The sequence below is a fragment of the Arachis hypogaea genome, chromosome 13 (assembly GCF_003086295.3).
Source record: "Arachis hypogaea cultivar Tifrunner chromosome 13, arahy.Tifrunner.gnm2.J5K5, whole genome shotgun sequence".
NCBI lineage: Eukaryota > Viridiplantae > Streptophyta > Magnoliopsida > Fabales > Fabaceae > Arachis > Arachis hypogaea.
In genome coordinates this window covers 138,109,112-138,132,383 of record NC_092048.1, presented here as the reverse complement: position 1 = coordinate 138,132,383, position 23,272 = coordinate 138,109,112, and the positions used below count along the sequence as shown (strand labels likewise).

Here is a 23,272-nt window from a genome sequence, read left to right as displayed (position 1 = left end):
CACTCTTTTGGGTTATATATGTATATGTATACTCTGGTCGGCCTTTGCTTCGCAAGCCAGGCCTAGAGCTTGTTATTTGTACCTTTGGAACTCTGATCTCACCTACCTTCCCACATTTATCCGATCGTGAGTGTTGTGCTGTCCTCTTTGTATTTCGTTTAATTTTTCTTCAAGGCTCCTAATTAATTCCCTTTTTCAATATTTCTATATATGTGTTTCTTCTTAGAGGTCATAATACCTCGCCACCTCCGATTTACGTCCTAGTCGTAAAGCTTTGTGTGGTTGGGTGTTACATGTTAGGCCTTCGGTAGCTCCACAGCAGGCCGCGCAGAGGAATGAATTGTTCACGCTGAAGCTTGTTTGGTTGCGGGATCGTGTCCGCCAGATGCACCCCTACAGACGACCCAGAGACCCTCCGATAGCACGCCATGTGCTACATTATGTTACTGATCGGAGGATATCTGATTACGAACAAGTCAAACAACTTGGCCCACTTGCGTTGGTTCCGACTTCTGGAAGACTTCGGGCAGTGCCAGGCGTTGTCTTGGGGCTCGGCCGTGCTTGCCTTGACGTACCAGTCATTGTGTTTGGCGGTACACCAAGGCGTCATGGACATCACCAGCTGCACTCCGCTGTTGATGTCTAGGATCTACCTGAGATTTTCTCAGTGGTGTCTAGCTGATAGAGGGATCTACCAATATCCTATAGCTGCGAGGTAACAAATGTTTATTTCTGTATTTAGTTATCAATTTGTAACTTCTTACGACCTGTTGCATAACGAATTGCTTTTATTCTTTTGGTAGGTGTCAAGTTGGTTGGATTGCAGCAGCAGAACAGAGATCAATGATGCGTGAGCATCTTGTCTATCTTTTTCTATTGAATTTGCATCTAATTTGTTGAGTTTAATTAAGAATTAATTATATTTTAGCCACTATGGATGCTCTTGAAAGAATGATGAAAAAAGAGAAATGTTATTGATAATTTGAAAAATCATAAAATTGATTCTTGAAGCAAGAAAAAGCAGTGAAAAACACAAAGCTTGAAGAAAAAAGAAAGAAGAAAAAAAAGTAAAAGAAAAAGCAAGCAAAAAAAGCCAAGAACCCTTTAAAATAAAAGGCAAAGGGTAAAAAGGATCCAAGACTTTGAGCATTAATGGATAAGAGGGCCCAAAGGAATAAAATCCTGGCCTAAGCAGCTATATTAAGCTGTCCTTAACCATGTGCTTGTGACGTGAAGGTGTCAAGTGAAAAGTTTGATACTGGGCGGTTAAAGTTGTGATCCAAAGCAAAACGAGTGTGCTTAAGAACTCTGGGCACCTCTAACTGGGGACTCTAGCAAAGCTAAGTCACAATCTGAAAAGGTTCATCCAGTTCTGTGTCTGTGACATTTATGTATTCGGTGGTAATATTGGAAAATAAAATGCTTAGGGTGACGGCCAAAACTCATAAAGTAGCTGTGTTCAAGAATCAACATACTGAACTAGGAGATCAATAACACTATCTGAATTCTGAGTTCCTATGGATGCCAAATCATTCTGAACTTCAAAGGATAAAGTGAAATGCCAAAACTATTCAGGATTGCAGTTGTAAACCCCACTATAAGAAGAGACATGAGCTTAATCGAATTCTCATTCTCATGCAAATTCACATCCTAAGCTTATATTAGTTTTGGTTGCTTGAGGACAAGCAACAATTTAAGTTTGGTGTTGTGATGCGTGAGCATCTTGTCTATCTTTTCCTAGTGAATTTGCATCTAATTTGTTGAGTTTAATTAAGAACTAATTATATTTTAGCCACTATGGATGCTATTTTGAGTTTTGTGCAATTTTATTTATTTTAGGTAGCATTCGGAGGGATTTGATGAAGTTTCTGCAGAGAAAAAGAAGAAACCAAAGAGATGACCAGCGAAGACCGACGCAGACGCATGGCTCATGCGACTGCGCGGAATGGAGAAATCGCAATGACGCGATCGCGTGCCTGACGCGAACGTGTGGACTGGAATCTGCACAAATGACGCGAGCGCGTGGACGACGCGGATGCTTTCCAGTCTAGAAAACACAGATTAGAAGCTGCAGAATGGACAAAGCAAGTGGTCCCCACCCATCAACTGAAGATCTGTAAATTAATTCGAATTTAAATTCAAATCTTATCTTTTAGGAAAAGATATTATTTTTATTTTTAGATAATTAGATTTTAAATTAATTAGGATTACTTATAAATAGGGGAGACTTCTCTTCTATTCAAACATTACATTAGGGGGATTCCATTAAGGAATTCTATACAAATTTACAATCCTAGTTTTTTTCTCTTAACCATGAGCAACTAATCCTTCATTGTTAAGGTTAGGAGCTCTGTCTATTTGTATGGATCGATTTTATTACTTTTTCTATTTTAATTTATGTATGAATTTATAATTTAAGAATTGTTTTCGCTCTTTATTTTATGAATTTCGGTAGAACGGAAGTATGACCCTCTTTCTATTTGAGTTCTTGTAAAACTTGGAAAAGCTCTTTACTAGAACAACAGCTTGAAAACATATTCTCCTAAATTTTAATTATCTGGATTTAACGGGATACGTGACATATAATCCTTTTATTTTTGGGTAATTAAAGTTTTTGTGGCATGTAAACTGGAATTTGATCATCACCCTCTAATTGGAATTAATTTACCAAGGAATTGGCAATTGATGAATTTTAGAGGAGACTAGGAAGATATAAGGAATTAGGGTCTAGTCACAAATAGTTTGCCATAAATTAAATCCTACATAATTAAAATAGTTAGTAAGGAAAGTTAATTCAGAAAAATAGATAACTCTGAAGCCTTAACTGTTTCTCTAAAATTTTATTCCCAACTTATTTACTGTGTGTCTGTCTTATTTTCAACTTAAACCCTTTGAACATCTCAATATCAAAATCAATTTTTGTTTGTCTAACTAAGCCAATCACTCAACCATTGTTTCTTAGTCCATCAATCCTTGTGGGATCGACCCTTACCCACGTAAGGTATTACTTGGTACGACCCGGTGCACTTGCCGGTTAGTAGTGTGGGTTATAAAATACCACACCAATCAACATGAGGCCAGAGTCCTGCGATGGCGGGTATCGATCGACCGGTTACGATTTGATGAGTTTAGTACCACGTTTACGACCACCACGTTTTCATTTTAGACATTTATGTTGCCTTATTTTTGACGTCCTGACTATTAGCTCTGTTACGGTTCTTTCAGTTTGTATGGAGACCGTATGACGACCCTGCTATGCAGGCTCTGTGCCTTCCTTGGTTCTTCGAGGCGGAGGAGTGGGGGACATGGATGTCAGTCGTCCCCATTGTTTGCTTCAATATTGTGCAGTTTTACGAGGTTGACCGGGTGAAGAGATAGTTCAATAGAGAGTAGCAAGTCTCTGGCCCTCCAGTGAACCTTGATAGGTATATGTGATGTATTATTTATATTTGCTTACCCGAGTTTATATTTCAATTGTGTTAAAATCATCACATGTATGTCAATCAACCACATCAAATTATGTACTTCTTGTTTTTTCTGATAGGTTCCTCACATCCACTGGCCGAGGTGAGGATGTGTGGTGGCCTGATCGACATTCTGATTGGTCCGAAGGATGGCGTAAGCGTTTTGATCTCGGTCGCAGGATCTCTATACAACATATGTTTGACACCAGGCCGACTTGTGAGTACTACAATTGGTGGCGTGGGGCTTGCCGTGTTATGCATCTGTCACGCCAGGAGGTTTTGGAGGACCCAAGACTCGCCAAGTTACCCCCCGACGTACAGTCCACTACCAGCCAGCCGAGGAACGATCTCCACCTTCCCTGAGGCATGCTGGACCAGCGTAGGCGTGTGACGGAGGTTAGGGCAGATACCCGATGACCTGCTAGGAGGGACAGAGGTGCTAGAGAGCATAAACTTGGCGAGCCGGTTAGGAGGGAGAGGGTCAAGCCCCATTGGGCGCGGCTGAACGTAGAGTTCGACGAGGAGGCAGAGTTCGACCACCAGGAAGATTACAGAGACATCCTATCAGACAGAGAGGTCTCACCTCCTGGTCTGCCTCCTCTACCTCTCTCGACCCATGCATCGCGTCCACCATTTTGTTCCAGAGGATCTCAGCACCGGACAGTCTGGGACACATCACCGTCGAGTTGGCATGATGTAGGTCCATCCAGCAGCCATAAGGAGGGGCAACTGATTGATGAGATATTCTTCGATGACACCTTCCAGCTTCACGCGACTAACCTGGCAGCGATGCAGCGAATAGCCGATTCATTCCAGACTGACAGGGAGCAGGGTGTCGGACAGTTTCATCATCCATCTGCTCCCGTGCAGGGCTCATTCTGGATCCCACATATATCATCGGTATCTAGATCTTTGTGTGGGGCGGGTCTTCGACCGGGATCCTAGTATGCAACCCCGCCATCCTACAATTATGGGATATTGCTGACCTCATCACAGCCTCAAGTGACCCCTTCGACAGCTCCACCGTCTCACCCTCAGGGTCATTTACATCAGTATGCCACTTTTCCACCCTCTGGAGGTGTCTACATCCCGTCTCAGCCATACCATGTGGAGCAGCCTCATGATCCTACTATCCCGCTGAGGCATATGGGAGACCCTTGACCTGCCCGACCTCAGCACTAGGTTCAGCCTCCACCGTGTGGTACCTATCACTGCAGTCAATATCAGGATCCCAGCCACAGATGATGTGTTCTGTTTGTATTTTATAGGTTAATGTTGTATTGTATATGTTGTCTTGTTTACTAGTTAGGGTAGCTTGATGCGAACTTTTATATTTTAAACTTATCACATTATCATCTTGTTTATGCGTAGTCTCTTTATGATGATGTTTTTTCATTAGTAATCATGTCTGTGAATGTTTTCTTGCTACAAATCTTAAAAAGATACAAAACCAATTTATATGAATACAACCGAACTACTGTAATAAAACTATTACAATAAAGCGAAATAGCAAAAATAAGATTGAAATACTACAATAACAGGATGAAAGACACTAACAAGAGTTGCCAACACTAAGCATCGCATGTAGGTTGATTAGGACAACCCCTTCTAGTATGACCGACTTGCCTGTAGAGGCCACACCGCTTCTCATGTCACTCGACTTCGTCCATGTCATTCCGAAATCTAGTCGACATGGGCCTTCCAGTTGCCTTCCGACACATGACTGGGTTAGGATGCAGCATCGTCCCATACCACTTCGGCCACAAGGACTCATTCGGTATCGGTGAAAACTCCATCTCGTAAACCTTGAACATTGTTTACTGTCTATAAACTGGATGCACATACGGGGCCCACTCAATACTAGCGGCGGCACACCCGGCAAGTGCATGGCAACACGGATAATGGAGAGACTGGAATAGTCCACAGTCACATGTTTCCGCTGATAGCTGAACGCGGAAGGAACCTTGCGACCAACCCTTGAACGACTTTAATTCCTCCATGATAAACACAGAGGCACGTCTATCACAATGAGTGACACGCATCTTTGGGATGCCTTCTCTGTTCTTCTCAATGGCTGCCATCAGCCTCTAGGAGAAGTGGTTTCCAGCCGCCAACTTTGACTTCACCTCCCTGCCCTTTGTTACGAACAACTTCTGCAACCTTTTGTACATGATGCGCACGATAGCAGAAATCGGCAAGTACCGTGTTCTCTTGAGAACTGCATTGATGCACTCTAACATATTTGTCGTCATATGACCAAATCGCCTCCCACTGTCGCAATGTTGCAGTCAAATCTCTTTGTTGAAATGACCAGCCTAGTCCGCCATCGCCGGAGAAACTCCTCTCAAGGCATCCATGTACTACTCATACCCAGCCTTGCTTGGACTGTAAGCAGTGTTTATAAGGTATCTCTTGTCCTCGACTGACTTAAAATGAGTCATGAAGTTCATCGTCATGTGTTTGATACAGTAAGCGTGGAACGTTCTAGGGGGATGCCAACCACTGTCATCGACACTGAGGGCGGCCTTGATGGCCTGCAATCTATCGGAGATAACCAGTAAGCCGTCTTGTGGGGGTGACATGGCATCTCATATTAGTAAGAAAGAACGATCATGACTCGACAATGTCCAAAGCAATATGCAGGATGTTGCTATTGCCGTCTTATGCCACCGCAATAAGCAACACTCCACCGTATCTGCCATACATATGCGTACCATCGACAGAAACAAATGGCTTGCAATACTTGAAAGCCTCAACACAGGATGGGAAAGCCCAAAATACTTTGTCGAACATGCTACAGTCGCGGACCAGAAGGTGTCCATCGTAATACGATCTGGCCCGTAGCTCACAAATAGTACGAGAAGAATCACTATCGGCACTATCCGCCACATATTCTTCGTCTAACTCTTCGTCACCCTCTTCCACCTCTTCCACTGGAATGGCGACATGAATGAGTGGTGGTGCAAAACGTCGGTTGTCTTGTACGTAGGTCGAGTGTACAGAACCACCACAACCAACATCTCTAACTTCAGCGGAAAGCTCCATCACTTGTTTCGCCATGATTCTCCCATGGATGTCAAACATGAGTTGCACATGCTCGTCTCCTAGAAGCCGAAATAATCCAAATCGGAAAACTCCATTACCCATGGCTGCCAGCAACCTATACCCCACTCTTACGACCTCCCTCGTTTCTGTACTATTGAGATTGTTCAATATCAAACTCTTCAACTCGGACAACGTACTTACACGTTGAGTTCGTAACAGTATCGGATTGTCACACTCTAATATCACCCGGTTGTCACCATTTCTCATATGACAATTGGGGTAAACACACAACACTGTGTAAACGAGGTTACTGGCCATTGTTGCCTTGTTTTTGTGAGAAAAATGGGACAGAAAAAAATATAAAATGTGTGTGGAGAATATCAAGGATTATACATCTTTTTTATAGCTGCTGAAAATTTGTCTCATCGTATCTCATTTACATTGTAGATAATTTTGTACATATCTCGTTTACAGTGTAAATCACATCCACATATCTTATTTTGTTTACACTGTAAATGAAATACGTACAAAATTATCTCGTTTATAGTATAAATAAAATAAAAATATATTTATTTCGATAATAATTTTTTAAATTATTTATTTCAGTAATTATTATAATTAATTTATTTATTAAAATAAAAAATGATTTTCAATATCATATTTTATCCTATTCTTAAAACCAAATGCAGCCTGCGTCATAGTGTCCACGAGCCCCTTCTTCAGGGCTGTCAAATGGGCTAGCCCGACCCATTTAGGCCCGGTCTGTTAAGCCCGTGGGTTAAACGGGCTGGCCCGTTTAAACCCGCTTTATTCGCGGGCTAGAATTTTCTAACCCGGACCGTTTATGGTCAGCCCGATGGGTTAAACGGGTCAGCCTGTTATCATTTTATTTTATTTTTTGAAAAATATTTTTGACAAAAAATACTACTTTTAGGTCAAAAATCAATAAATTTTTGGATCGGATCGAGAGATATATTAGCTAAAAGTGCTACTTTTTAAAAAAAATGTAAAAAAAATTAAACGGACCACCCGTTTAGCTCGCGGGCTAGCCCGTTTAACCCGTCATTTTTTTTCCAAGTTAATTAGGCTCAGCCCATTTAACCCGAAATTTAAACAGACTTAATTTTAGAGGCAAAGACCGCCCATTTAAACGGGCTGGTCCGATGGACTTAGCCCATTTTGACGGCCCTACCCTTCTTTGGCCAAATAATTTGCCACACCGTTATTTGTATAAGAACAAATCGCAGCTGCCAACGTAGAAGATACTTGAGCTCAAATTTTTTTTAATAATAATATCATTTTCTCATGATCTTTTTGGATAGCACCAATGATTAACAAAGAGAAAGGCATCCATTAAGTCAATCTGGTAGATCACATGATTAACTTCCACTTCCAAGACCATCAGCAAACCACGCCAAATCTCTCAAACTTCAGCTCGTAGCACAGTCATTCCAAGGACCTTTTTTCAACTGCCATGAATTTAATTCCTAGCTTCACTGCGAAATATACATCCAAATCTAGTTAGCTTTTTTTCTTTAAAGAAGCTTCCATCACACTTTAATTTTAAAATTTTAAATTCTAGACAGACTGATGAAGTGACAGGCAGCTAAATTATTTGATGTTCTAAAATGTGCTTTAAGTGATATATAAAATCTTTTTTAAGCTGTTATCATGCTTTTAAACGTAGTAGGGGAGACAGTGAAAGAGGAAAAAAGAAAAAAAAATAAAAATTAGAGATCAAAAGATTTTTATAAAAAATAATGAAAATGAGAATTGTAACTGTTACTGTGGGTAACCGGAGATTAGTAGGATAGATGACGTTTGTTGGCCCAGTCACCTGCGGTTGGTAGTCTCCGAGCTGGATCGCACACTAGAGCTTCCTTCCGACTTGTGTGAGTGAATGAATGGGGGGTGGTACCTGCAAAGACACTCCGATGCCTAAGTTAGCAAGAGTGTGAGCAGGTCTAGAGAGTATTGGGCTTAGAGATACCTGAGGGGTGTCAGTGTATTTATAGTGGTGAGCCAATAACCACCGTTGGAGTAGTGCCGTATCTTTAAGGTGTTAACCGTCCCATTATCTTAGGGAGGTTAAGATATGGCTTTATGAAGCGGTTAGAGAGATTTTAGGGGCGGTTACTCATTTGAATTGAGTGTTTATCTGCCAGCTAATCTCATGTCCGACTTCTTTAGAGCAAGTCGTGGTTGATACCGACTTCTTACATGAAAGTCGGTACTTAGCTAGGCTTAATCCTACAGATTAGGCCTTTTATTTGGACCTGGGCCTTTGACATTGGGCCAGGGTATGAACAGTGCCCCTACTTGAGCCCAAAGTCTCTTAGAGCTTGGGTTCAAGTATTTAACTCGGGTTCGTAGTCGACTTATTTGGAGGAAACATGGGTCTTATAAACCGACGTGATTTTCGCGACCTTTTGTTTCTGACAGTTACGTCAATTCAAGCGTCGTGTCCGTTGGGGAAGTATTCAGGGATTTGAGGGCTTTGGTAATGGTGCAATCTCATTAATGACTGCTCCGCTTTTACCATTATGCCCCTTAGCATGTTTATAAATACTTTCCCTCTCTTTCATTTTTCCGTTTCTGCAATCTTTCAAACTTCTTCTTTCCTTGCTCGTGCTGCATTTTGGTGCTCGAAGATTTCTGCTTTTTCCAATCTTCACTTTTCGGACGAAGGTTAGTTTTACTTCTTTCACGTCATGCCTTATGTTTGCATGCTTTTGTTTTGTGGGTGGATAGGTTGGTCTGTAGATTTCGGCTTCGTATCCCCTCTCTTTAGGGACCGTGTTTTTTGATTTTCTTTTTCTTTTTCCTTTTTGTAGGTTTCTGTTACCTTTTATATAAAGAAAAAATGGCTTCTGTAGATGTTCTTTCTCAATGGGTTGATGTCACGGTCCTTGGGGAGGAACCCTTGGTCGACGCTGAGTTTATCACTCATCTTCGTACTCATCACAGGCTTTGTACTTCGGAGGAGGACGAGCCAAAATATGAGTTGATAACCCCAGGTCCGGAAGACCGGGTTTGTTTTGGGAGAGTCAATGAGGCGGCCCCTCATTTTTTCTTTATGTATGAATGTATGATCACCCGCTTGGGTGTTTTCCTTCCTTTCTCGGATTTTGAAGTATCTGTTTTGCACCACTGTCGAGTTGCCCCTACTCAACTTCACCCCAATTCTTGGGGTTTTCTGAAGATTTATCAGTTTGTTAGTCACGCTTTGGACTTTCCGACTTCTTTGAGGATTTTCTTCTTTCTTTTCCATATGACTAAGCCCTTTAGTGGGCTAAACAACAAACAACAATGGGTATCCTTCCGAGCCATACAAGGTCGGAGGATTTTCACTCTTTTTGATGAATCCTTCCATGACTTCAAAAATTATTTTTTCAAAGTACAAGCTGTAGAGGGTCACCACCCCTTTTTCCTGGATGAGCATTCTTCCCCTCGCTTTCCCCTTTATTGGCTGGAGGCCTCCCCTTGTGAAAAGTATGGTCTAGATGACCTGGACGAGGTGGAGGCGGCCATTGTGGGGTTTTTCCGAGAAGCGTGGGGGAGGGTCCCATACTTGGATACTAGGAAATTCCTTCAGGGGACGCCGACCTTTGTTCGGTCGCAACTAGGTAGTAAATGCATTTCCTATTTCCGACTTGTTTCTTTGAGTTTTTGCCGACTTGTAAATTTTGCTAATTTATTTCTTTTTGTAGATATGGCAAGGAAGAATGCTCAGGAATCTTACCAGAGGGTTCAGGAGGCTAAGGCAAAATCTCGGGCCAGGGCCGGTGGTGCCAGGGCAATCGTCTCCCCTCCTCCTCCTCCTCCTCCTCCTCAAAACGTGGGGACTCCCTCTCAGCCCATTGTGATTTCTTCTTCCAGCTTGTCCCGACCACTTCCTTCTGCCCGACTTCTTTCTGAGCCAGAGAAGAAGAAGCGTAAGACTTTAGAGTCTGGCTCTTCTTTTGATGGTGGGGTTAAGGCAGATGCTCTTGCATTCGTCCGAAAGAACATCTATCCTCATATAAGCATGGATGATGTTTCTATTCGAAACCACCTCACCATTCTGGCTGAGGAGAGTTTTCGGGCGGCGGGTGTTTGTGGCAAGCTTTTGGATATCTTTGAGAAGACTCCCCTCAGCTCTTTGGGGGTAACCTCGAAGGTTGAGGAGTTGGAAGGGAGGCTTCTTGCTTACCAGGGTCATGAGAGGGAGTTGAAGGAGGAGGTAGCTAAATTGAGAGAGGAGAGAGATAGCCTCCGGGATAAGGAGAGCAGGCTGCGGGCCCAATGTACTATGGAGGCGAACTTGAGGAAGACAGCACAAGATAGTTACCAGAGTTTATTTCAGGATCTTGTGTCTGTGAGGAAGGATTTGCTGAATTCCCGGAATGCGTACGCCGAGTTGGAGGACTCTATTGCTGATGGTGCCGAGGAGTCTTGGAGAATTTTCCTGGAGCAAGTCAGAGTTATCGCTCCCGACTTGGATCTTTCTCCTTTACATCCTGATAAAGTCGTTATTGATGGTGCTATCGTGGATCCTCCTGTCCCCGTGGTTGTTTCCGAGTCAGAACTGAAGACTCGGGGGCAGAGGATTATTGAGTCCCCTCCTCGTCCTGAAGACGCTCCGAGCTCTTCAGTTGTTCCTCCGACCTCCTCTTCAGCCTCTCTTCCTGGTCCTGGTGGCGCTCCTCCTGAGTCTGGTGGTGGTGATCCTTCTACTCTTCTGAAAAAATGAATTTTTTATGGCTATATGGGGGCTCGGCCTGTGAGTCCCCCCTTTTTTAAACTCATTTATTTGGTGACGCTTGAACAATTTCCTTTGGCCTTTTAAGGCCGTAAACAAAAATATTCCAGCAAGTGTCCTTTTTGAATAAGGGTTTAGATTAACAAAATAAATGCCCTTTTTTGGATAAGGGTTTAAGTTACCTCATGCGTGTATGCTTTTCTAATTTCGATATTTCGAAAACCCTCTTGATCTTTTTCTGAAAACCTTTTCTATTGGCTTGTCTTGTTTTTCAAGCCTTTTCGTTCAAGGGCTTTTATGCAGCCTTTAAACTTTTCTTAGGTTTTCCAATCTCTTTTTGTTATCCTTTATACTCAACTCTGCTTTAGTGAGTTTTTATGACTTAGGTTATTTTTGTGATGCGTTTTTTATCTACTCGGAGTATTTCCGAGTTCGATTTACTCGGGTCTCATCTCGACTTAGGAGTCAGATTGTTCCCGAGTTTTTACGATCAACTCATACAACCTCTTTACGCCGACTTGTACCTCGTCATTTTATCCTGACGACCATCTAGGTCGGTTCATGTGATTTTCACGTTTTGTCGAGCTTAAGTCGGCGCGTTTCGTAGAAAGACTTAGAAAAAATAAAGAAGGATGTTATAAGAGATATTGTAGATGAAAAGATCTTTATTAATTGAGGAGGTACCTTCTTGCTACTAAGGGTGTAAATAGCCTATTTTCCCTTAGCCTCTACTATGATGCCTCATTAAAAACCCTTCTCCAGAAAAAACCCTTTTGGGAAAAAATCATGAAGTTGGGAAAAGAGTACATCAGGGAGTAGAGTTCGCTTTAACTGTAGTATCTTTTCATATTACAAGCATGCCACGATCTTGGTAACTCAATGCTGTTCAGGTCGGTTATTTTATAATAACCTTTCCCTAACACTTCCTTGATTTTGTATGGTCCCTTCCAATTTGCGGCGAGTTTTCCTTCTCCTGATTTGTTGACTCCAATGTCGTTTCTGATTATGACCAAGTCATTCGGGGCAAATGTTTTTCGAATGACTTTCTTGTTGTACCTGGTAGTCATCCTTTGTTTCAATGCCGCTTCTCTTATTTGGGCATCTTCTCGGACTTCGGGGAGCAAGTCGAGCTCCTCTTTGTGTCCCCGTACATTTCCGACCTCGTCATGGAGAATTACCCTTGGGCTTTGCTCATTGATTTCTATTGGAATCATGGCTTCTACACCATAGACTAGTCGGAAAGGTGTTTCTCCTGTGGCGGATTGGGGGGTTGTCCTATAGGCCCATAACACTTGAGGGAGCTCTTCAGCCCAAGCTCCCTTTGCTTCCTGTTTTGTTGGAGGATCCGTCTACATAGAGTTCCCATGTAGTCGGTTTTTCCTCTTGGTCCCCTGCGTATTCTGCCACGAAGTCGGCAAGGCATTGAGCTTTAATTGCTGTCCGAGTTTCATATCTCAGATCGAACTCGGAGAGCTCTATTGCCCATTGAACCATTCTCCCTGCAACATCCGTCTTTTGAAGGATTTGCTTCATGAGTTGGTTTGTACGGACTCTTATTGTGTGAGCTTGAAAATAAGGTCGTAGCCTTCGTTAGGCTATTACTAAGGAGTAGGCAAACTTTTCTAGTTTGTGGTACCTTAGTTCAGGGCCTTGTAGGACCTTACTGATGAAGTAGACTGGGTGTTGTCCGACCTCGTCTTCTTTTATCAGGGCCGACGAGACAGCCCTGTTTGCTACGGATAAGTACAGAACGAGGTCTTTTCCTGGTACTGGTCGGGTTAGGATAGGAGGTTGGCTTAAAAACCTTTTGAACTCTTGGAACGCCTCCTCGCATTCCGGAGTGCATTCGAATGGGCATCCCTTTCTTAATAAGGAAAATAGTGGAAGGGATTTTAGTGCCGATCCTGCCAAAAATCTGGAGAGGGCTGCAAGTCGGCCATTGAGCTGCTGGACCTCTCTCAAACAAGTCAGACTTTTCATTTCTAGGATGGCTCTACATTTATCGGGATTGGCCTCAATCCCTCTTTGTGTTAGCATAAATCCTAGAAATTTTTCTGCTTCCACCGCGAAGGCGCATTTTGCGGGATTTAGTCTCATCCCATGCAACCTTATGGTGTCAAAGACTTGTGAGAGGTCGGATAAGAGGTCGACTTCTTCCTTGGTCTTTACTAGCATGTCGTCGACGTATACTTCCATTAGGCTCCCCAGGTGGGGGGAAAACACTTTATTCATCAACCTTTGATATGTGGCTCCTGCATTCTTTAATCCGAATGGCATGACCACGTAGCAATAGTTGGCTTTGGGTGTGATGAATGATGTTTTCTCCTGGTCTGGCTCATACATCGGGATTTGATTATATCCCGAGTAGGCGTCCATGAACGACAAGTATTGATACCCCGAGCTGGAGTCCACTAGGGTATCAATACTTGGTAGGGGATAAGGGTCCTTAGGACATGCCTTATTTAGGTCGGTATAGTCGACGCACATTCTCCATTTACCATTCTGTTTTTTGACTAGCACTATATTGGCTAGCCATGTTGGGTACTTGACCTCTCTAATGAAGCCGGCCTCCCGGAGCGCCTGTACTTGCTCTTCTACTATTAGGGCTCGTTCTGTGCCGAGCTTGCGTCTTCTTTGTTGTACAGGTCGGGACCCTGGGTAAACCGAGAGCTTGTGGGACATGAGCTTGGGATCAATCCCAGGCATGTCGGAAGCCTTCCAAGCGAAGAGGTCGGAATTAGCTCTTAGGAGTTCAGCCAACCCTTGTTTTAGGGTTTCCCCTAGGTTGGCTCCTATGTAAGTGTTTTTTCCTTCCTCCCCACTGACTTGTATCTCTTCGGTTTTTCCTCCCGGTTGAGGTCGCAGCTCTTCTCTGGCCTTTGCGCCACCGAGCTCTATAGTGTGGACTTCTTTGCCTTTTCCTCTCAAATTTAGGCTTTCATTGTAGCATTTCCTCGCCAATTTTTGATCTCCTCTTACCGTTGCTATTCCCGCTGAGGTCAGGAATTTCATGCAGAGGTGGGGAGTGGATACCACTGCTCCGAGCCGATTAAGGGTAGTCCTGCCAATTAAGGCATTATAGGCTGACCCTTCATCAATGACTATGAAGTCTACACTCAGAGTCCTTGATCTTTCCCCTTTTCCAAAAGTGGTGTGAAGGGGCAAAAATCCTAGTGGTTTTATTGGCGTGTCCCCTAATCCATATAGGGTATCGGGGTAGGCTCTCAACTCTTTCTCATCTAACCCTAACTTATCGAAAGCTGGCTTGAAAAGAATGTTCGCCGAGCTTCCTTGGTCTACTAGGGTTCTGTGGAGATGGGCATTTGCTAGGATCATAGTTATTACCACTGGATCATCGTGTCCAGGGATTATCCCTTGCCCATCTTCTTTTGTGAACGAAATAGTAGGAAGGTCGGGTGACTCTTCCCCGACTTGGTAGACTCTTTTAAGATGTCTTTTGCGAGAAGATTTAGTAAGCCCCCCTCCCGCAAACCCTCCTGAGATCATATGAATATGCCTCTCTGGAGTCTGTGGCGGTGGGTCTCTTCTATCCACATCCTCTCGCTTTCTCTTTCCATGGCTGTCCGACCTCTCTATGAGATATCTATCAAGCCGACCTTCTCTAGCCAGCTTTTCTATCACATTCTTGAGGTCGTAGCAGTCGTTTGTGGAGTGACCATATATTTTATGGTACTCGCAGTAATCGCTGCGGCTCCCCCCTTTTTTATTTTTAATGGGTCTGGGGGGTGGCAGTCTTTCAGTGTTGCAAATCTCTCTGTATACATCCACTATAGAAACTTTCAGGGGAGTATAAGAGTGATATTTTCTCGGCCTCTCGAGACCGAGTTCTTCCTTTTTCCTGGCTTCCCTTTCCTTCTCTTTAGTTGAGGGAGGGGGTCCAGGTCGCCAACTCAGGTCCCTTAATTTGGCATTCTCCTCCATATTGATGTACTTTTCAGCTCTTTCTTGTACATCACTTAGAGAAATTGGGTGTCTTTTAGATATGGACTGTGAGAAGGGACCTTCTCTGAGCCCATTGACCAGCCCCATTATGACTGCCTCTGTGGGCAGGTCTTGGATCTCCAAACATGCTTTGTTGAACCTTTCCATATAGGCTCGTAAAGATTCTCCGACCTCCTGTTTTATTCCCAGGAGGCTCAGTGCATGTTTTACCTTATCTTTCTGAATTGAGAACCTCATCAAAAACTTCCTTGAGAGGTCTTCAAAGCTGGTGATTGATCTCGGGGGAAGGCTATCGAACCACTTCATCGCTGCTTTCGACAAAGTGGTCGGGAAGGCCTTGCATCGCGTAGCGTCGGAAGCATCAGCCAGGTACATCCGACTTTTGAAATTGCTCAGATGATGCTTTGGATCGGTAGTTCCATCGTAGAGGTCCATATCAGGGCTTTTGAAGTTCCTCGGAACTTTAGCCCTCATTATGTCATCGCTAAAGGGATCCTCTCCCCCTAATGGTGGCTCTTCCTGTTCGTCACGGGAGTTGCGATTTTTGAGGGAAGATTCCAGCTTTAAGAGTTTTCTTTCTAACTCTTTTCGCCGTTCCATCTCATCTTTTAGATACTTCTCCGTTTCCTTTTGTCGCTCCCGCTCTTGTTCTAACTGTTCCAGGCGGCTGTGGACTAACCCCATTAGTTCAGTTACGTGGGATGGTCCGCCTTTTTCTGATTCGCGCTCGTCTGAGGAGTTTGCCTTCGGGTTTTTTACCCCGGAGGTGCCCTCTCTCTGCTGATTGTTAACCTCCTGGTGGAGGGCTAAGTCCACATTGTTATTACCTGTGTCCAGATTCTCTTGTTCGGAATCTGTTTCCACATGGCCTTCTTCATGGGATCTGTCCGCCATCAAGGGATGATCTCTCGGGTCCCCGGCAACGGCGCCAATGTTACTGTGGGTAACCGGAGATTAGTAGGATAGATGACGTTTGTTGGCCCAGTCACCTGCGGTTGGTAGTCTCCGAGCTGGATCGCACACTGGAGCTTCCTTCCGACTTGTGTGAGTGAATGAATGGGGGGTGGTACCTGCAAAGACACTCCGATGCCTAAGTTAGCAAGAGTGTGAGCAGGTCTAGAGAGTATTGGGTTTAGAGATACCTGAGGGGTGTCAGTGTATTTATAGTGGTGAGCCAATAACCACCGTTGGAGTAGTGCCGTATCTTTAGGGTGTTAACCGTCCCATTATCTTAGGGAGGTTAAGATATGGCTTTATGAAGCGGTTAGAGAGATTTTAGGGGCGGTTACTCATTTGAATTGAGTGTTTATCTGCCAGCTAATCTCATGTCCGACTTCTTTAGAGCAAGTCGTGGTTGATACCGACTTTTTACGTGAAAGTCGGTACTTAGCTAGGCTTAATCCTACAGATTAGGCCTTTTATTTGGACCTGGGCCTTTGACATTGGGGCAGGGTATGAACAGTAACCATTAATATCGTTGATATTAAGATTTTTAAATTATTTTTTTTTATTTTAAAATTTAACCTGAGTTCATTAATATTTAAATAAGATTTGTTCTGAACATTTCATTTTTATAAATTAAGATCTATATTTACATTTTGAATATAAAAAAATTTTTGTTTTCTTTTATAAAAGATATAGTTCATTATAAAATTAACGAATTACATTACGAATGATTAAAATAGTCGATAATATTAAAATTGAAAGAAAAATAATATATGTATTTATACATTAATATATATTAATTAATTTTAGTGATTAATTTTAATATATAAATAATATTTTTTAAATATATTGAGAATATTTTTTTGTTCGTTAACAAAAATAAAATCATTTATGTCAGGGTTAAAAAATTTGGGTGAGGAATGGGTGCTTTATTCAAATTGCGATGTTCCAATAATAATAATACACACGAGGAAAATAAAAAACCAAACCGAAATATAATGAAAATTGATAGTTGTTTAGAAGATATTTTCGTCATTTTAAACTTTAAAGACAGGTGATAGAATCATATTCAAAGATTTAAGAAGAATTATATTATATCGATCTTGGATATTAAGGAAATCGAGAGTTTGTCTAAAAAATAATAATATTAAAATAACGATAACTCATAAGGTCTATTGGATTAAGTTAGGACAAAAGGAAATTTAATAGTATTTTTTAAATTTGGTAAAAGACACAAATTTAATAAAAGACACACATTTAATATTAATTTTTAAAAAATTTGATTTAATTTTGATTTATTTAGTAGTATTTTTAGAATTTTTTTTATTTAAATTAAATCTGATTTAAATTAGTTATCATATCTTTAAGATATTAAATTTAAATCAAATATGATCTAAGATTAAATGTGATTTAAATTATTTATCTTATCTTTAGCAAATTTAAATTAACATATCTTTTAACTAGTTTGTTAGGATTCTATTTAAACACTTGTTAGTGAGATAATTTTTAATGAATAAAATTTTCATTGCATTATACACGTTTTTTTATTGTGTGACTAAGTGAGGTGAGTGGTTTATTTATTGGATAAAGAAGATTGAAGGATTCAACCTAAAGTGATTTTTCAACTTTAGCCTTCAAATTTTAGGTTGTCAAGAACAAGTTCTTTAAAGTTCTAGCAGTGAATTCTTTCCAGTGACCTGAATCTTTAAAAATGGGTATCTTAAGAGAATTCTTTTATCTATCGTTTATATATTTCTGCTATATCTCTTTTTTTATTTTTCTGTATGTATCTTTTTATATCGTCCCTTTTGTTATTCCTTTATCACTTTTTAATTTAGTTGTGGAAGGGAGAATGGTGTAGGACATAGTTATAGAATGTATAGGTACTTTACGCAACTATAGTGTCAGGAACAAAAATCAGATCGTCAGATTTTTGGATTCCTCCGATTTGTGTACCTCAAATTTTTTTAAATTTTTAAATACAAATCGGAGAGTCTGATTACCTTCGCTAAAATTTAAATTTTACACTAATCTTCTGACTAGTAGGCTTAATCTTTTTACAAAAAAATTGGATAATCCGATTTCTTCATTCCTTGTTTAAAAAAAAAACTGTCCCACATTTATGTCTAACACCCACATCTTCTACAACAGCACACAATCGTACACTTGCTTCTCATATCCAAAAAAAAAATGAGCCTCCCTTTATCCTTTGTTCTAACTTTTTTTTATCAAAAATTCTAAAACTAAAAGAGAGTATAACACTAGGGAAAAAACCTTGAAAAGAAACTTAACAAAGAAGTAAGTCGAAAGGAGAATTTGAACTTGAATATACTACTAGTTGTGGAAATTTAACCCAAAATCTAATTAACTCTAAGTCGTTAATGAATTTCATTGAATAAAAGATTAAAAAGTTCAAAAACCAAAAGGTAAAGAAAAAACTTCTCAAGAATAAAATTTACAAAATCAAATAAATTTAGTAGCTTAGCTGACTTGATGTCGATGATGATATTCCAATATTCCATTGATATACTATCAGGGAATTCATTCAGGTCAAAATCCCCTCCGTGAATATGCATATATGGCATGTGTGTTTTTGAAATTCAAAACTCGTAGGTACACATTGACACCGATTTCTTCGCCATGGCCCCACATCCTCCTCTTAAAACCAAAATCAGAAACAACATTACAAATAAATAAACCCGGTTCATGCAGAGAAAACTAAACAAACCGGGTTGGTTCAAATCGAGCCGAACCCAGAAAAACCGGCTATAAATACATTCGGTAAATTTGGCACTCGTTGGAGCTGTAGAGATCTCACTCTACTCAACCGCCTCCTCTCGCACTCACCTGTTCTTCCCTCTCTTTCTCTCTCTGTCTCTCTCCTTCTCTCGTTCCTAGGTTTTCATTTCCCCCTCGGAGGTACCTCTTCGTTTCTGTTCTTCACCCTGTTTTTAAAGCATAATAAATTTCACTTCTTACTACCACCCTCGAAACTGACGAATTTTAATTTTTGTTTCTCTTATAAATGTTTTGAGCGAAGACAGTTGAATGATACGGTTGTAGTTTTGTGCTCTTTTTGACGATCGATTTGGTTTCGTTTGTTAGACTGGTGTGTTGGGATTTATTAGGGCTTTGATTTTTTCCTATTCAAAAATAGCTTGAAACGGATCATGGCTTAGGGTTTATATTTATTGTTATTTAAATCAATTAACTATAGCTGCTGGATTTTTTGTTTTTACCTAAAAAGGCTGGATTTGAATGCTTTTGTGACGCATGGTCATGTCGTATTCATCTGTAGCTGATGACAGTAATTATTCTACCTGCATTAAATATATACAGCTAATTAATTGAGGTTAAGGAGGGTAATTGCATTCTTGTAGTATTCTCTTTGAACAGTCTCTTCTTTATTCCTCTATTTGTTATAAAGGGTTTTGGAAATAATTTATTAGTTGTGGTTGCTGTAATGTTTGAGTGACTGATTGTCTTGTGTCATTAGCCTAACCCATAAGTGTCTCTGTGGTTGATGTATTGTTTGATGCAGAGATGGCAGTGTCTGATGGATCCCCGACCCCGCAGATGGTTGGCAATGCTTTTGTGGAGCAGTATTACTCTATCCTGCATCAAGATCCAGGCCAAGTTCATAGATTTTACCACGATACCAGTGTCCTAAGTCGGCCTGAAGATGACGGTACCATGACAACGGTGACCACTATAGAAGTAAGTAGTATCAACTGACTTTGCATCTCTTAAGCAACATGAATCCAAATTGACCCGTATAATTTCCCCAGCTGTTAATATCACACAAGCTTTTGGAATTGCATGGTTCTAAATTACTGTGTGTCACGATTGTCGTTGCAATCCAGGTGATCTTGATTGTTTGTCACAATTACTATAGTTAAAGAAAATGGCATGGAATAACAGTTAGCCATATGGATGACTGAGATGAACCTCATTAGCACGGCATTATTTATAGTAGTATTATATATTATATTTTTCTATTGGGTTTTCATATTTTAGATTAATTTGTTTGTCTTGCTATTCAGTCCTATACACTCTTCCATGGTATATCCTAATCTTTGTTTATTCGAAACTTATCTTGAATGAATTCACTTCTGGTAGCCGATTGAGCTGTTTCTGGTCTATGAGAAATAAAAATGAGTATTAAAAAAATCAGCAGTGAATTGTCCATGCTAGTTTTTCACTGGGATTTTATGTGTTCCAATTAATTTATTTTTCTGTGGTGAATTGCATATATAATTAAGCATCTGCTTTTTTTAATTATTTTACTTTATTATGCAACAGGACATCAATAAAAAGATACTATCACTGGACTACACAAGCTTTAGGGTAGAGATTTTGAGTGCTGATGCTCAGCCGTCTTATAAAGAAGGGGTGATGGTTGTCGTGACTGGCTGCTTAACTGGAAGTGACAATTTGAAGAGGAAGTTTACTCAGTCATTTTTCCTAGCTCCACAGGACAAAGGATACTATGTTTTGAATGATGTATTTAGATATGTTGATGAATACAATTCAATTGAGATTGAGTCTGTGCCAGTAAATGATGTTGCTGAAAGTGCCCAAGCTGATGCTTTTACCCCTGAACCAGGTAATTCTTCTGTTTACATATTATGATTGTAAAAGATGATTCCATTCCTGTTGCTTGTCACTGTGTGGTGTCTAATATTCTAATTCTTGTTTTAAAATTTTGATTTCGACTGTGAATATAGAGCCAATCCCTGTTCCTGAAAGCATTCCACCTAGTCAAGCAGCTACTGTGGATGCTGAAACTAGCATCAGCAAAGAAGCAAGTCAACCACTGGAGAATGGAAAATTGTCTGCTGCTGATTCTGTTGTTCCAGTTAATCATGTGAAAGAACCAAACCATCAGGAACATCAACCAAGCATTGAGAAAGTTGCTTCTAATATGCAGGATGATGCTCCAAAGAAGTCTTTTGCATCCATTGTATGTTAATTCCCCCAAGTTTATTCTGTTCTTATTTTATTGTTGTGTAGCATTTGACTTATGCCACTCTTCTAAATTCTTTACTTTAGGTGAATGCATTGAAAGAAAATGCTGCTCCCTTCCATGTGAGGACATCCCCTGTGAAACCTGTAGAACAACCACGTGTATCTAATGTGCCTGCATTAGAACCACAAGCACCTGCACCTGTCCCTGACAGTCCGTTGGAAAAGAACACTGAGAATACAGGTAATTTGCTCCTTTTATGGTTAATTATATTTCATATATGTAGTTTATATTTTGAATTTGTTGTCAATTTATTGGGGAATTCTTTCCTTACTTGTCCATTTCTTCCAACAGGGAAGGCTTATGCAATATTTGTTGCAAACTTGCCATTGAATGCAACAGTAGAACAACTAGAACGGGTCTTCAAGAAATTTGGGCCCATTAAACGTGATGGTATTCAAGTGAGAAGTAACAAGGTCAGTATATTTAAAGCCCTTTTTTCTAAAATAATGTTAATCTGTTTTTTGAATGCACATCAGCAACACCAATGCTGATAAATATTTTGTTACCCTTCGCAGCAACAAGGATCCTGCTTTGGTTTTGTGGAATTTGAATCTGCTACTTCAATGCAAGGAGCCCTTGAGGTATTGACTTGCCTAATATCAAATGTCTTAAATGCCTTTCATTTCTTATTAGGCTTTATATCCTTTTTGAACTTTCTAGGTTTTGGTTTGTTGTTTCTAATGGTTTGTGTTTCTTATCATGGCAAGCATGTGATTCATGGCATTTGTAGCTTAGTTATTGTGTTTTTTAGTGATGTGTTTCCATATTTTATTATATTTTAATGCATGAGTAGTGTAGATGTCTTTTGCAAGGTATGTCTGTCATTTAATCTAACGTGGATGTATTTTCAGGCCTCTCCTCCAGTTATGTTGGACAACCGTAAACTTTCAATTGAAGAAAGGCGAGGTATGTGACCAACATTTCTCTTGTTAAATTGACAATATTGTTGAAACCAACATGTCACCTCATATCCTCTGTTATTAACATGCATTCTTGTTATTTCAGCCAATAATGATAGGGTGAGATATCCATCAGGACGGGGTGGATACCGAAATGATAGAAATGAAAATTTCAGGGGCCGTGGCAACTTTGGAGGTGGTCGTGGCGGAGGTGGTGGCGGCTATCTGAACAGGAATGATTTTGAGAAGCGGAATGAGTTCTCTGGTCGACCTCGAGGAGGCAATGCTAATGGTCGGAGCAATGGAGAAGCTGTTCCAAGGAGTTATGCAAATGGAGGGAAGGTTGCCCGTCAACCAGTGAAGGTTCAGTAAAGTTCTTCATTTTGTTGGCAATTGAGTGAACATTGGCATTCTCCGATAGATAGCGGCTTTAGGGATTTTGGTGTGCAATTGGATTAGAGTTTTTCTTCGTTGTAGCTGTTGTGATCCTTCTACTTATGAGTTCGTTGGCTAAACCAAGTTATTACTCATACCTTCGACTCCCTTGCTTTTTTGATCTCTTCCAATTTTGTTACGTTTTGTATCTAATTTTCTTGAATAATTGTTTGGAATTGGTTACGGTTACACTCCATTTTTTAATACAATTTTTTTGGTCGCTTATTCACGAGAAGTAGTCTATTCATACAATTGATTAACTGAATGATGCATTAGTCTTTCCTTAGACATAAAAAAAAAAAAACATTTCTCTCTTGTGTAAAGGTTACTTCGAACGTCATTCTTAATTTCTTACAAATTCCTCATTATTACTGAACATCCTTGCAAAGGGTGACAAATTAACACCAAGGTGGATCATTTTGAGTAAAAAAGTTGTTTAGACCTGCTCTTTTGCCGCTATATGACTATGTTGGTTTTGTTTTTGTAAAATTGATTTTAGGTTGCTCGATTTTGATGGAAATTGAATTATATCTTATCATGAGATAAAAAAATTCACATCTAAAATAAAAACGAAAGAAATTACTAGTGTATTTAAGTTTCCAATATCAAGAAGGGCTCGATGGATTTAAATTATTAATTATATATAAACTTTTTAGGTTTAACTGAGTGTTGGTTTGGATACTATTAAGTTAATAGTAAAAATTCTTTAATAAAAACATTAAAAAAATCAAAATATTTTTTTTGAGAAGTT

General features: G+C 40.4%; 1 protein-coding gene across 1 annotated transcript; it reads left to right on the top strand.

The window, feature by feature from the left end:
- Positions 1–18,927: 18,927 nt before the first annotated feature.
- On the top strand, positions 18,928–22,750 carry LOC112791992 (nuclear transport factor 2). Its single transcript, XM_025835061.3, has 9 exons — positions 18,928–19,077; positions 19,700–19,875; positions 20,461–20,764; positions 20,886–21,121; positions 21,211–21,367; positions 21,479–21,600; positions 21,703–21,768; positions 22,039–22,093; positions 22,193–22,750. The coding sequence occupies exons 2-9, from the start codon at positions 19,702–19,704 to the stop codon at positions 22,456–22,458; spliced, it is 1,380 nt and encodes a 459-aa protein (XP_025690846.1). The 5' UTR covers positions 18,928–19,077; positions 19,700–19,701; the 3' UTR covers positions 22,459–22,750.
- Positions 22,751–23,272: the final 522 nt, after the last annotated feature.